The sequence below is a fragment of the Morus notabilis genome, unplaced genomic scaffold (genome assembly GCF_000414095.1).
Source record: "Morus notabilis unplaced genomic scaffold, ASM41409v2 Scaffold74, whole genome shotgun sequence".
In the NCBI taxonomy this organism is placed as follows: domain Eukaryota; kingdom Viridiplantae; phylum Streptophyta; class Magnoliopsida; order Rosales; family Moraceae; genus Morus; species Morus notabilis.
The window spans coordinates 64,693-77,952 of record NW_010359622.1 but is presented as its reverse complement, the minus strand read 5'-3'; the positions used below and the strand labels follow the sequence as shown (position 1 = coordinate 77,952).

At 30.7% G+C, this 13,260-nt stretch overlaps 1 protein-coding gene across 1 annotated transcript in view; it reads left to right on the top strand.

Annotated features, from left to right (window-relative positions):
* LOC21405201 (disease resistance protein RPM1) overlaps positions 1-2,321 on the top strand; it is a 4,211-nt gene extending 1,890 nt beyond the window's left edge. The window contains exons 3-4 of the mRNA XM_024163541.1: positions 4-1,554; positions 1,961-2,321. Of these exons, the coding sequence (XP_024019309.1) occupies positions 4-1,513 (1,510 nt within the window). The 3' untranslated portion in view covers positions 1,514-1,554; positions 1,961-2,321. The remainder of the gene's footprint in view (positions 1-3; positions 1,555-1,960) is intronic.
* The last annotated feature ends 10,939 nt before the right edge of the window (positions 2,322-13,260 follow it).

The following is a 13,260-nucleotide window of genomic DNA, read 5'->3' as shown; positions in this document are numbered from 1 at the left end:
AAGAACTGATATTCCGAAAATTCTTTCCCTAAGTTTTCTTGATCTACCTTACCACCTCAAGCCTTGCTTCTTATATTTTGGCATCTTTCCTGCAGACCATAGAATTACTGACAGAGTTTTATATAAGTTGTGGATTGCTGAAGGTTTTGTTAGAAAAGGAAAGAACAAGACATTAGAAGAAGTTGCTGAAGAATACTTGGACGAGCTCATCCAAAGAAGCTTGGTTTTGTTTGAAGTAAAAAATGGAGTAGATAGATTATGTAAAGTTCATGATTTGATGCATGATATCATCTTAACAAGAGCTGGTGAATTGTGCTTTTGTCAAACTTTAAGTGAAAGTAAGTCTAGTCTTAGTGAAAGGATCCGTCGACTGTCAATTCATCATACAACGGAAACTGTTTCTGAAATGGTGAGAGATTACAGGATTCGATCTGTCTTTCTCTTTGACATTCATAAATGTTCCAAGTCATTCCTATCCTATTTGTTTGAGAATTTCAAACTTTTGAAAATATTGGATCTTCAAGACGCTCCTCTTGATAATCTTCCAGAAGAAATAGGGAATTTGTTCCACTTGAGGTATTTGTATCTACAAGGTACAAAGGTGAAAGTGCTTCCGAAGTCGATTGGTAAGCTACGCAATCTGCAAACATTGGATATCACTGATACCTTAGTGCGAGAGCTACCACTTGAGGTTAATAAACTAAGAAATTTACGACATCTTATCGCTCTCTCTATTAACAAAGATATTGGATTCAGTTTGGACACGTATTACGGTGTGGGGATAAGAGAAGGAATCGGGAGGTTGGAGGAGTTACAAACACTATCTCGTGTGGAAGCATACCCTGACAGAGTTGGTTTCATGAAAGAGCTACAGAAGCTGAAAAATTTGAAATATTTGGGCATTTTAAAAGTTACAGCAGAAATGGGGAAGGCTCTGGGAGTGTCCATTGAGAAAATGAACCACCTTGAGGAGTTTTCATTGACCTCAATCAATGAGGATGAAGTTTTAGATTTGAATAACATTTCGTCTCCTCCTCCTTTTTTGCATTGGCTCCAATTGACTTGTCGGCTACAACACTTGCCGAGTTGGATTTCAAAGCTACACAATCTAAAGGGGTTAGAGTTAAATTTCTCCAGATTAACCGACGAGCCACTAAGATGCCTCAAAGTTTTGCCCAATTTGGCATTCCTTGACATGTTCGAGGCATATGAAGGAGAGGAATTGCATTTCGAGGAAGGTGGTTTTCAAAAACTCAAGGAACTTAAATTATATAATTTGGAAGGACTAAAGGTGGTGAAAATAGACAGAGGAGCACTGCCTCTTCTTGAAAAATTGGTGTTTGTGTCATTCCCACTAATGAAGGAAATGCCTCCTGGTATTCAACACCTAACGAACCTCAAATACCTTAAAATTAGGGGCATGCCAAGGGAGTTTGTGGTTCGTTTACAACCGGATGAAGGCGCTGATTACTGGAAAGTTCAGCATGTACCGCATGTGGATTCATCACTATAAGCAAGAGCGAGCAAGTTGCCTAGCAATGTCAAGTTACACAAGTACGTCCCTATATCCCACTCTGTAAAAGAGTTTCTCCAATTACAATTGCATATGTTAATAATTTATTTCACTTGTATGAAACTTATTTCTCTCAGAATTGCTCTACTTACTAGACCTGTTTTCTTTGTCATCATATATATACACATTTCTTGATATGAAAATTTTTACTTACCTAGCTTGGTCAAATTTTTATTGTATTGGATTTAGCAATTAAACCATGCATACAATGCACTGTTAGAAATATACTTGTTTTCTTAATTTCCTCAAGAAATGGTTTATATACAATTGTCTGGCGTGTAACACTTAAGGTAGTGTTCTTCTTAAGAAAGGCTTGCAGCCATTTTTCTTAAATGTATATCGATCATTACGAGTACGAAATTGATTTTGGATTTTTTTTTCTTCCAGGCGTATTGTTCAGCTCAACTGCTATTCCCGCTTCATGGAGTCCGAGGGAATTAATTAGCTCAAACAGGGCCGGGAATTTATCAATTCTCCTCAGTCATTGTGTTATGAAGTCTGCAAATTATTTACTTTCAGTTTAGTGTTTTTATGGATATGAACTCTTATTTTTCTTTTAGTTTGGTATGTTTGTTTAATAATGATGAGCACATAAAAGGATTGCTCAGAGAAGGCAAAGTATTTGTCTTTTCTCTTCAGACGTGATTTAAGCTGTTGAATTTGCACAGCTGTTTGTATGATCAAGCACTTATGTAGTTATTTTATTTTGTGATGCATAATGCTATTAGCATGGCCAGTTTTCCAAATTATACGCTGAACATTGATTTTTTTATAGTAAAAAAATTCTTTTAATGGTCTTTTTCTTTGTTTGTTTGTTTTTTTTTTTTTTTTGTCGATTTTTATCCCGGCAGAAATATTTTTCTTCTAGAGGTTGCATAATTTTGGCTTCTTACATTTTGAAATATTTAGATGGTGGAATTACTACAATAAAGTTTCACAATTTATTGATATATTATTCACGTGTGCAACACACAATTTTCACTGGCTATATTCCTAGAAAAATCTCCTAGATTGATCAGTAATAAATTAGCTGATGAGAACCTCCTGATTGAATACAAGTACGAGTACTTCGTCAAGTGCCTTTGCAAGTCTTGGTGGAAAACCCCTTTAATCCACGGCAAATGGAAGAGAAAGAAGGCCAAAGCAAGTATTGGACACGTGGCGAGAGATAAGTGGAAGCAAGGGAGAAAGTGAGAGAGAAGCCATGTGGCGCGCGTTGGGTGGCTGGGCGCTGCTCCTTGTATGTTGACAACTCTCTGCTGGGGTAGTTAGTTACACGCGCCAATATGAGCGCTGGTGGAGCAGATCCAACGACCAATATGGAGATTTTCGTGCTTTTTACACTCTCCAGTCTGGGATTGGTTAATGCCGAATTCCGAGTTGAATTTCTGATTTGTTTGTTTGAATTTTGCCGCATTTAAGCTCTAAATTTTGCAGTTAGGCCCACCTGTCTCCAAATTAATTACACAAACGAGGAAACTAATTATTTTTGAAGGGAAATTAAAATAAAAACTATTAAAATTAAATTAAAAAGACTAAAATAAAATAAATCTAAAATGAAAAGTAAATATATTAGAATTTAAAATAAAGTAAAATATGTTATAAAAAGAAACATGAAAATTTTTAGGTGTGTTTAGAGCTCATTCTAAAATTATTTTATTTTTTATATGAAAATGGAAATAAAAACGTTTTCAATCTCAAATATAAATCATTTTTGAAAATGCGTTTAATAGTTTTAGCAAGAGATTGTTTTCAGTATAAAAAATTCATTTGTTTCGTGTTTCTTCAACATATTAGATGACTTTTTTTTCCTAAAATGTCTTTAAATAAGCGTCGTTTAATGTCAAATTTGTTGTACTGACAATTATTTTTGTGCTCTTTTTTTTTTTTTACTTTAATTACAACAGAAATATTTTCTTTTGCAGGTTGCATAATTAAGCTTCTTGGGAATCTTTGGGTTATCATGGCATTAATTTATCAAGTGTAGAAATATTAGATAAGAAATGAGGTTAAAGTTGTTCTGAAATCATGTTAACACGAAACATTCAAGTTTTACTTTCTAACGTTAGAAAAGTAAAGAAAAGCTGCAAAACTAAACTCTGGAGAACTAATACAAAAGGGTTATTAGGAGTAACTCTAATGCAATGCGAAATTTTTTTTGCCAATGCGCTAAAGTTTAGCATTTGAGTGAAAAAGTCACTCTTCATTTATTTTTATGCTGAATTTGACAAATGTTATGATTGGTGGCAAATTCGCCGCCAAATACAAAAAATGCGATCTGCTATCTTAAACTTTTAATCTAACAAGTTGCTATTATTTGTATTTATTAAAAAGAGAAAACAAGTTGCTATAAGAAAACAATTTCTTATTTCCCATTTTCAACAAATTTCTCTAAAATTTTACTACTCCCACACAGTTTGACTAACCATCAAGTGCTCTCTCTTTCTCTTCAAAGTTTCTCTTTGGAGTGTCGTGCATGGCTGGAGCTCCGACGCCGTCTCTAGGTGCGTCGCTAGGCTTCCTATTTTGAAATTTAGTCCCCAGACTCGCGTCGTCATCATCTTCTCCGTGGTGGTGGCACTGTGTCTAGTGGCACATTTGTCGGAGTGGATCTTGTTGGTTGCCGAATCGAATTCGGGTGCGGAAGCGTAGGGAAGCAGCGGATCGTGTATAACAAAAATTTTCACAAAACTTTTGAGATACTCTATAGATTATATTAATTTATGCACAAATAAATTAATCGCATTAATTTATATTATTCAAGGATCAACCGAAAAAATACCTGGAAGCCGACTCGGATGATAACTTGAATTTCTTTGACACGAACAGTCCTTGCTCCAAGCTTTATGTTTAGAATACCAAAGTCTTCCACGTCAATTCCTTGATTCCACGTAGACGTGTGTGTGGGCACACGTGAGACAAAACAGGTTTCTTAAACACTCGAATTTCCACAAACACCAACGCATGCACGATGTGGAATTTTTTTGGAGAAAAATTTTGCTCTTTATTTTTCACTATGAGAAATTTTGGCCACAACAAACTTAGCGCTGAAAAATATCTTTCAAATTGTATCCACAATTTTCTATCTTTCTCATATTTAAAGAGTAGAAGTCAAACTTCAAAATAGAATCAAATCCTTATCTCCAATTTTGAATTTGGAACAAAAAATCCTTTCCCCTTATCCACAAGGTGGCCGGCCACACTCTAGGGTTTTATCCCTATGTGTGGCGCCTATATCAGATAGGGAAGGAAGAGATTTTTTTAGAATTCCGTAATTCTAAAATTCCCATTTTGCCCTTTGTGTCTGGTAGAATTACAAGGACGACGCGGGGGCTAATGGACCTATAATTCTGAGCTCCAATAAAATTAATAATTAATTAAACACTTTAATTAATTTATTAATTCTATTAATTCCAATAGTTACTCCACTATAAACTTGGAATTGACCTCTCGAAATTATAGACATTAATTACTTCTAAACTGTGAAGTATTCATTTGATATAGTCATTACATATAGATCAATCCTCCATAAATAATTCATAATTAGAGTCAGGTAGAATCCGTTAACCTCTCTAATTACATCTTTATCCTTGAGTATCATTGATTCTCTAATGGATGGTGATTCATAAAACACATTTATGAACCAGAGCGCTCTTACTAATCCAAGTACCGAATCAACACTCAAGAGAATTATTTATCTGTTTCTTTCTCAAGAAGGAATGGATTCCATCTCGTATAATAACATTCCCAGCTACCTATTTCATTATGTCTCCAAAATACAAGGAATAGGATTCAGGGTCTCAGAATCCGTACCGAGTAAATCAAAAGACATAAATCCATAAATAGGAGTTTGTTAAGAACTCAGGATTAAGATCATCCTATATATGACCATCGGTAGACCCAATTAGAATTTCTATGCTTAACGAAAATTATTAGAAATTCATATTGTGTCTGTGTCCTTGTTCCACATAATCTTATTATGCGAAATACACTCATTCAATATCTCACCATATTAACAGTGCGGATAACACCGTTCCATTCTAAATGGGAATGACATGTATTAATAATGTTTTAATTAAAGATTCTGAACTTTAATTAAATTCATCATGAACAATGTTTTTGATTATTATCCTTAAACATTATCCTCTCGTATATAACACTTATATACTATGTTTAAGGTTACATAAACAATCACGGAATTTTCATTTGATATTCATAAAATATTCATAAATATATGCACATAAAATGATGAATAAACTCTTTTATTAATTAAATAATAAATATCCTATTACATCTCATGCTTCTAGGACACTATTTCCAACAGATCTAACACGCTTTAGAAGTGGGGTGTCATTCGTTTAGGCTGTTGTTTTCAACATGTTCGCTGGATGGTGGTCATGCTCCCTTAGCATTTTGTTTCGTACGGTGGTGGGCTTCTCTTGGAGATGGTATTTTTGATTGCCCATGGTGGTTGTGGAGGGTGAGTTTCACTTGCAGTTCGATGCCATTTTCTAGATCTCGTTGTAACTCCTTCAAAGTCCTCTGCCTTTTTGGGCGGTGCTCTCACCGATTGTCTTCTCGTCGGAGTCGTTTGACGGTGGGTCTTGGGATCTTTTGTGTTTATTGTGTTTTTATTTGTAGTATGTTTTCTTTACTGTAATAACCAGGGCTTCCACCTTGTCGTCTTGGTTTGTTTTTTTGTGTCCGTTGGACTAGTGTTTTGGCGGTGTTTGGTGTGGCCTTAGTGCTACAATATTTTGTCCTTTCATCGCTCAAAAGCTTATCTTACTGAAAGGGGTTTTATCAAATAGAGGCTTAGGTGTGCTCGATCTTAGTGTGCCGAGGTATTCTCCCGTTTTTGAGCCTCAGGTGTACGCTTGTTCTCCTACTGGCTCATTAGCCTTATTGTGATGTTTGTTACTCTATTTTTATTCAAATGCAAGTTTCCTAAGATATGAATTTTTATTTATAAAAAAAAAATATTCCCACATAGGTAAATGCTTTCCTACAAAAAAAAAAAAAAAGTTCAACAAAAGGACGAACACGCCAAACAACAAATTTCTCGGGTCATTAAAATTTAAGATTAATTATAAAAATTCCCCTTAAATTATACCCCTTGTAACACTTTGTTTCTTGATCTTTAAAATGTAACATATGTTTCCGCTGAACAATGAAATGTTAACAAAAAACCCCATTTTGTTAAGTTTTTAACTTAAATTAACATTTAATTTATTATATTGAAGGTATTTTAGTAATTCTATGGTTTAAATTTAATTTGAATTTAAACTAATTTAAGTTTTTTTTTTTTTTAAAAAAACTTCATAAATTTTTTTATTCTACAAAAAAAATTCATAAATTTTTAACTTACATTCAATCAATAATAGATGTATTATAATTAAAAGTTCAAATTTAAACTAGTTTTAAATTCAAATTCAATTTTAAACCATAGAGCTAGTAAAATACCTCAAAATAACAAATTAAATGTTAATTTCTGTTAAGAAACCTAACGGAGGAAGCTTTTTTTGTTAACATTTCATTGTTCAAGGGGGTAGGGAAGTTACATTTAAGGGGGTAGGGAAGTTACATTTTAAAGATTGAGAATAAAATGTTATTTTGTAATTAATCTTAAAATTTAATGTAAAAATGTGTTTCTTAAATGATTTACCGGCCAAAGCTAAAAAAAAAGTACATCAAGGAGCGAAAGATATGGACATATATATGTGTTAAGAGAACTTTTATGGTACAAAACGCTATTTTCTTCTACAGGTAGATACTATTACTTTCAACAATTAGATTATTTTGTTATCATTTAAATATGTGCATGTTCGTCTTAAAAACTAACCGCACATGACACAAAATTATTCCTATTACAGATCATACCATTAAAAAACTAATTAAAATACAGATTTTACCGGTAGAATAAAATAGCCTTCTCCGTCATAAAAAAAAACAAACTAAAAATATAGTTTTAAGAGGAAGAATGTCATTAAAGACAGAACAAGCAACTTCTTAGGAAGATGCACCGTTTCACTTTGGAAAATACAATGTGATGTTACCAAAGAACGTGACAAATGGGATGAAGCAATAAAAGAAGCTCGTTGAAGACAAGAAAAGAAGGAAAATGCAAGGCTGCTTTGATCCAGGAACCATTCATTTGTGAGATAGCCATCAGGTAAATTTAAACATTATATATAAAGACAGTATTAATAATATTGCAAATTATGGGCTATTTCAGGTAAAAACAAAAAAAACAAAAAAATCTGCTTCTCTTTAAATTCTTGCTAGTTATGCTTATTTACAAACTTGTGATTGGGTGCTATTAGGTTTCCATTGCTCACCTGATTGATCAGGCTGAGAAAAAAATGGCAGACATTCTTGAGTCCTGTCATTAAAAAGCTGGTTGATCTACTAAATTTTGAGTATGGGCGACATTTTAGTTCCTAAATTTTTATTTTTGACATATTAGTCCTTAAACATTCACTTTTTGATGTTTTGGACCTTTGGTCCCTCACTGTAAAATTAATAAATGATTTTTAAAATTTAACAAAGATAGTCACATGTCTATTCTATGATAACTTAAAGGGCGCGTTTAGAACTCGTTCTAAAATGATTTTATTTTCTGTATAAAAATGAAAATGTAAATGTTTTTAAGCTCAGGTAAGAATAATTTCTGAAAATGCATTTGGTAGTTTTATTCAGAGATTGTTTTCAGTATAAGAAAAAATTGAAACTCCCTTTGGTTTTACATTTTTAAAAACATGTAATAGTATTTTAAATAATATATTAGATAATTAATAAACTCCCCAATCAATACATTAATAACAAATATAATATATACATATATGCTATATGTAAAGAAAATAGCCCACCGAGTTAAGAGGAATGAGACCAGAGAAAATAAAAATGAAAAAAGAAAAACGACTTGTAATCATTTTTAGAAATGTCTTACTTTTTGAGAAAAGACAAAAACATTTTTCATTTTTATTTTCTGTAGGATGCTGCCCCAAATGCAATCTTCAGATCATTTTAATTTTTTACCCCTTGAAAAATGTGAAAAATATTTTCAAGACAAGTTCCAAACGAGCTGAAAATTTTACAAAAATAGTTGTGTTATATGTAAAATTTCTCCTTTGTTACTATTAGGATTAATATCACAAATAGTCCTGAAGTCTACTCTCAGTCTCACCTTAGTCCATGACTTTTAAAACGTCTCATAGTTGGTCCTTTGAGGTTTTATTTTGTTTCAATTTTAATCATTTTATTAACTCAGTGTTAAATATTTGAGAGAATATATAAATTAGGGATCAAAATTAGAAACAACTAAAAATTAGGGACATCTATGAAAATTAATTTTTATTTTTTGTATTGTTTTAGTCTCAAAACTTTACACGTTTCCAATTTTGATTCACTATTTTTATAGATTCCTTCAAATATTTAACACCAAATTAATAGAATGACCAAAATTAAAACAAAATAAAACCTTAGGAAGCAACTATGAGACGTTTTAAAAGTTAAGATTAAAATGAGATTGAGGGTAAATTATAAGGTTCATCTACGTGATTAACCTTTACTATTAAAACCTGTTGAAAATATGTAAAATTTTAAATTATTATGTGATAAGAATTAATAACATGTCCATTAAAAGTTAAGGCACTTATGCTCAAAGTTCAGGTGGCGCCACTAATTCTTTTATTTTCTATTTGAGAAAATGAGCAGGGCCGGCTCAAACAATCTTTAACTTTTATTAAAAATCAATTAAAATATTTAGAAGAACTCAATTAGATCTATTAAAAACATAACGCTAACAACCAAAAAAAATAATTATTGTAAAAAACAAGGGTAATTAATAATGAACACATGATCCATATATAACGTTTAATATCTCAAAAAAAAAAAAAAAGAGGTTTAAATAGATAACTAGAGGAGTTATTACTTGAAAAAAAAAAAAAAAGATTTCTCTTAAATCTAATCTATAATGCTTAAAATTTGACTATTATCATTTCAGCACTCAAGAAGTGGGCCCTTAATTAAGGCATAAAAATGTTGGAGCCTTAGGCAATTGAAACTAAGGGTTGAGCCAGCACTAAAAAGGAGATAAATACCTTCTTACAGTTATAAATCTAGATTTTTACTCTTATTTTGATTAATATGTTTTTTAGTTACATATTTATATTAAATAAAACTTAAAAGGATATTAATCAAGATCTAAATTTTTACTCTTATTTTGACTAATATGTTTTTTTAGTTACATATTATATTAAATAAAACTTAAAATGATATTAATCAAGAGTAAGAGATAAAAATTTAGATTCGTATACTTTAAAAGTAAACACAACAATTTTTCCTCTATTATATTTTTATGATTCTTCTATAGAATAGGAATTCAACAACCAATCCATATTCATACAACCCGAATCCGTAACCAAACCCTACATCAAGTGATGAAACCAAAAACATTTCTTTACGTCAATAGATGAAACTTTCGGGATTTTCCAAGATGTAAGACCCTTCACTGGAAGTACAAAATGTGTAGTTTATTCAGAAAAATAAGCACAAAATTTGTAGAGTCGGACCGTTTAGTTCGTTAATTTGAGTTTCTAATTCGGGTTAAGATGTGATTTTATATAAGAGATTTTTACTGTAGTAAAAAAGTTAAATATGACTGTTTATGAGAATTTTTTATTGTAACAAAACTCGAATTTTAACTTGAACATCCCTATCATTTTTTCCTCAACCATTACGTCGTATTCTTCTCATCAATTTAAGAAATCTCATGTAACAAAACCTATTAAAAAAGACCACTTTTCCAAAGCAATGCCTACCTTGGTTGACAAAGGAAATTTCTAGGAATGGAGTGAAAATACTTTTCAAAGAAAGGCAGAATAGAGATGATTACTTCATCAGAAAGCCATGTAATGCCCAAAAAAAAAAATATATCTCACGTATGCATTTAATTAATAATAGACATTTTATTGTTATTATTCTGTTATTATTGTTATTATTTTTTATCTTAGCTGTGATTTAATTATAATTTATTTGATCTAATGATGTTTGAGTGTTTTTTGATGTGGAGAGTTGAAAATCCTTACAGGAGACTTTTGGTGTGCTAATGGTGTTTATGACCATTGTGCATGCGTTCTTATTTTTATTGGAGAAATTGATATTATAAGGACTTGACTTAAGGGCGTGACTACTTGAATGACAGTTATTTAGATAATTTATTAATTTCACCATTCGAATCACAACTTAAACTTTTTACTACAGTATTTTCTTTCACAAAAATTTAAATTTAATTTTTTCTGTTATAGTATTTTCTCTCACATAAATTCACTTTTCACTCAAATTTTTAATTCGAATGAGCGAAACGAATGGGGCTTTAATTTTTAAATTGCATTCAAATGAGTGTCTAAATATTTGTGAAGTTAATAATTAGTAACTTTCCAATTTAGTTATATCTTCAATTCAATAAGTTGTGTCAATGCAAGTAGTCCATATAAGCAGCTTCTTGTTAGAAAGTACTGAAAAGAAAAAAGAAAAGAAATCAGTAGTTAGGAATTTGGTAGATACCAATTTAGTTATATAGGTCATTTGTAAATTTGATATAACTGAATGACCTATTATTTCATATATGCTTTTTTATAAAAAATTAAAAAATAAAAAGGAAGAAGGTAGTAAATAATATATTTTTGAAATTAAATTAAGTAAATAGTATATTTTAAAATTATTTAAAAGAAATAACAGTTTATCGTGTAAATGTTTCATTTACAACTAGTAAAAAAAATTTAACAAGTAATTTTCTTTTTACGATTGGTAAAAATATTTTATTATGTAAATAAAGATTTTTTACGACGTAAATTGTTTTTTATTAGTCGTACATGAAACATTTACACGATAAACTATTATTTACTTCAAATAATTTAAAATATGTTATTTACTTAATTTAGTTTCAAAAATATGTTACATACTACAATTTCTGAAGGAGTAGTTATATTTGCACCTCAAAAATTTATAAATGTCCTAAATAATTAATGCTCATTTAATAAAAATTTGAAAAATCTATCCTTTTATAGATATAATTTTCTTAATACCAAATTTAACCCTTTCATACCCTACCTAATTTTAATCTTAATTTAATTTATAAAAAATATATTCTCTTTCAATATTTCTTATATATATATATATGCATATATATATAATTAATGCAATCTTCTTTTTCTTTATTTATCAATTCCCATCATCCTATCTTTTTTTTTTTATTTTTCTGCTTAGTACAATGCTCATTAAATAAGAGCAAAACCTCTATAATACAAAAACAACTAGGTACGATTAAAAAAACATATGCACAATAACATTGATTCATATAATTATGCTTAACGTCTATAGCATATTCAAAAGATGACGGTTTCTACGAGTAGATTTAGGCCTCGTTCGTTTCGCTGATTCGAGTTTAGAATTCGAGTTTTGTTACAGTAAAAAGCTCTCACAAACAATCACATCTAACTTTTTTACTACAGTAAAAATTTCTCACATACAATCACATCTCAACTCGAATTCTAAACTCGAATCAGCGAAACGAACGAGGCTTAAGCTTCGAGGATGGACAGTCTCGTGTAATTGTCTTCACTTCTGGTTCAACAAGAGATATTCAAGAGATGTTGAACATTTTACATAAAATCTTTCGTATAGCAAACTTATCTTACCAAAAAACACTGGATATATTTGTACTTGCTTAGCCAAATATCTTTCGTATAGCAAAGTGCCTCTGGATATATAATAAAATCTCTTTCAAAAGCTTCGTACTCCTGTAGATATTAACACTGGAATTTCTAAATATGAAATTAGCTTTAATTAGAGATGCGGGGGTATATTTTTTTATTCTTTGAAAAATACTTTCTAATTATAAAAGACCCAAATATTATTTATATTTTTAAATTTTTAGTTTTTATTTTTAATTTTTCTCATTCTCATTCTTATTTCCATTTCTTTTAGAATTTTAGGACTTTCACTGACAGTTAAAATTGATTTAACCCAGAAAATGTAAGACTTGAGTATAAATCTAAATCAAAGAGAATAAAAATAATACAATCTAAAGAACAAGGTGAATATCATGAACGAAAAAAAGGAAAAAAAAATTGAGGTAACGTTCGATTCACAGATTTAAATTAAGATGTAATATTTCTTAAGAGTCTTTAACTATAATAAAAAATAATTAAATGTGACGTTTTTAAAAAACTTTTAACTATAAAATTTTAAAATTAAAAACTTAAATTAATAAAATAAACAAATTCTAAAATTAAAATAATAAGGCTTATCGTTAGTTGTTGTTTGCAAACGTATTGTCACTTGAGTCTTCTCTAGTCATAGCTGAGCTCTTTCCTAGAAAGTAGAGCAATTTTTCTTTTTGGAATCTCAAGTCTCGTAAATCTCATTCTATTCTTTTTTAGAAGCAGAGCATGTTTTCTTATCCTTTTCTTGATCCCTGGCGGGCCCTCTTGACGCGCTTTTTCTCAGGCACCGGTGTTTTCCAGGTGGTCGAGCTTTTAATCTAACAAGTTATTATTATTTTAATAATTTTAATAATTGTTTACTGTAATCGAATATGAAAAGGCGTGACATTTTCTCGCATGATTCCCTCTCTCTGTCTTCCTCGCCCGACGCTCCCACTCCCTCTCTCTCTCCTCTGCCCA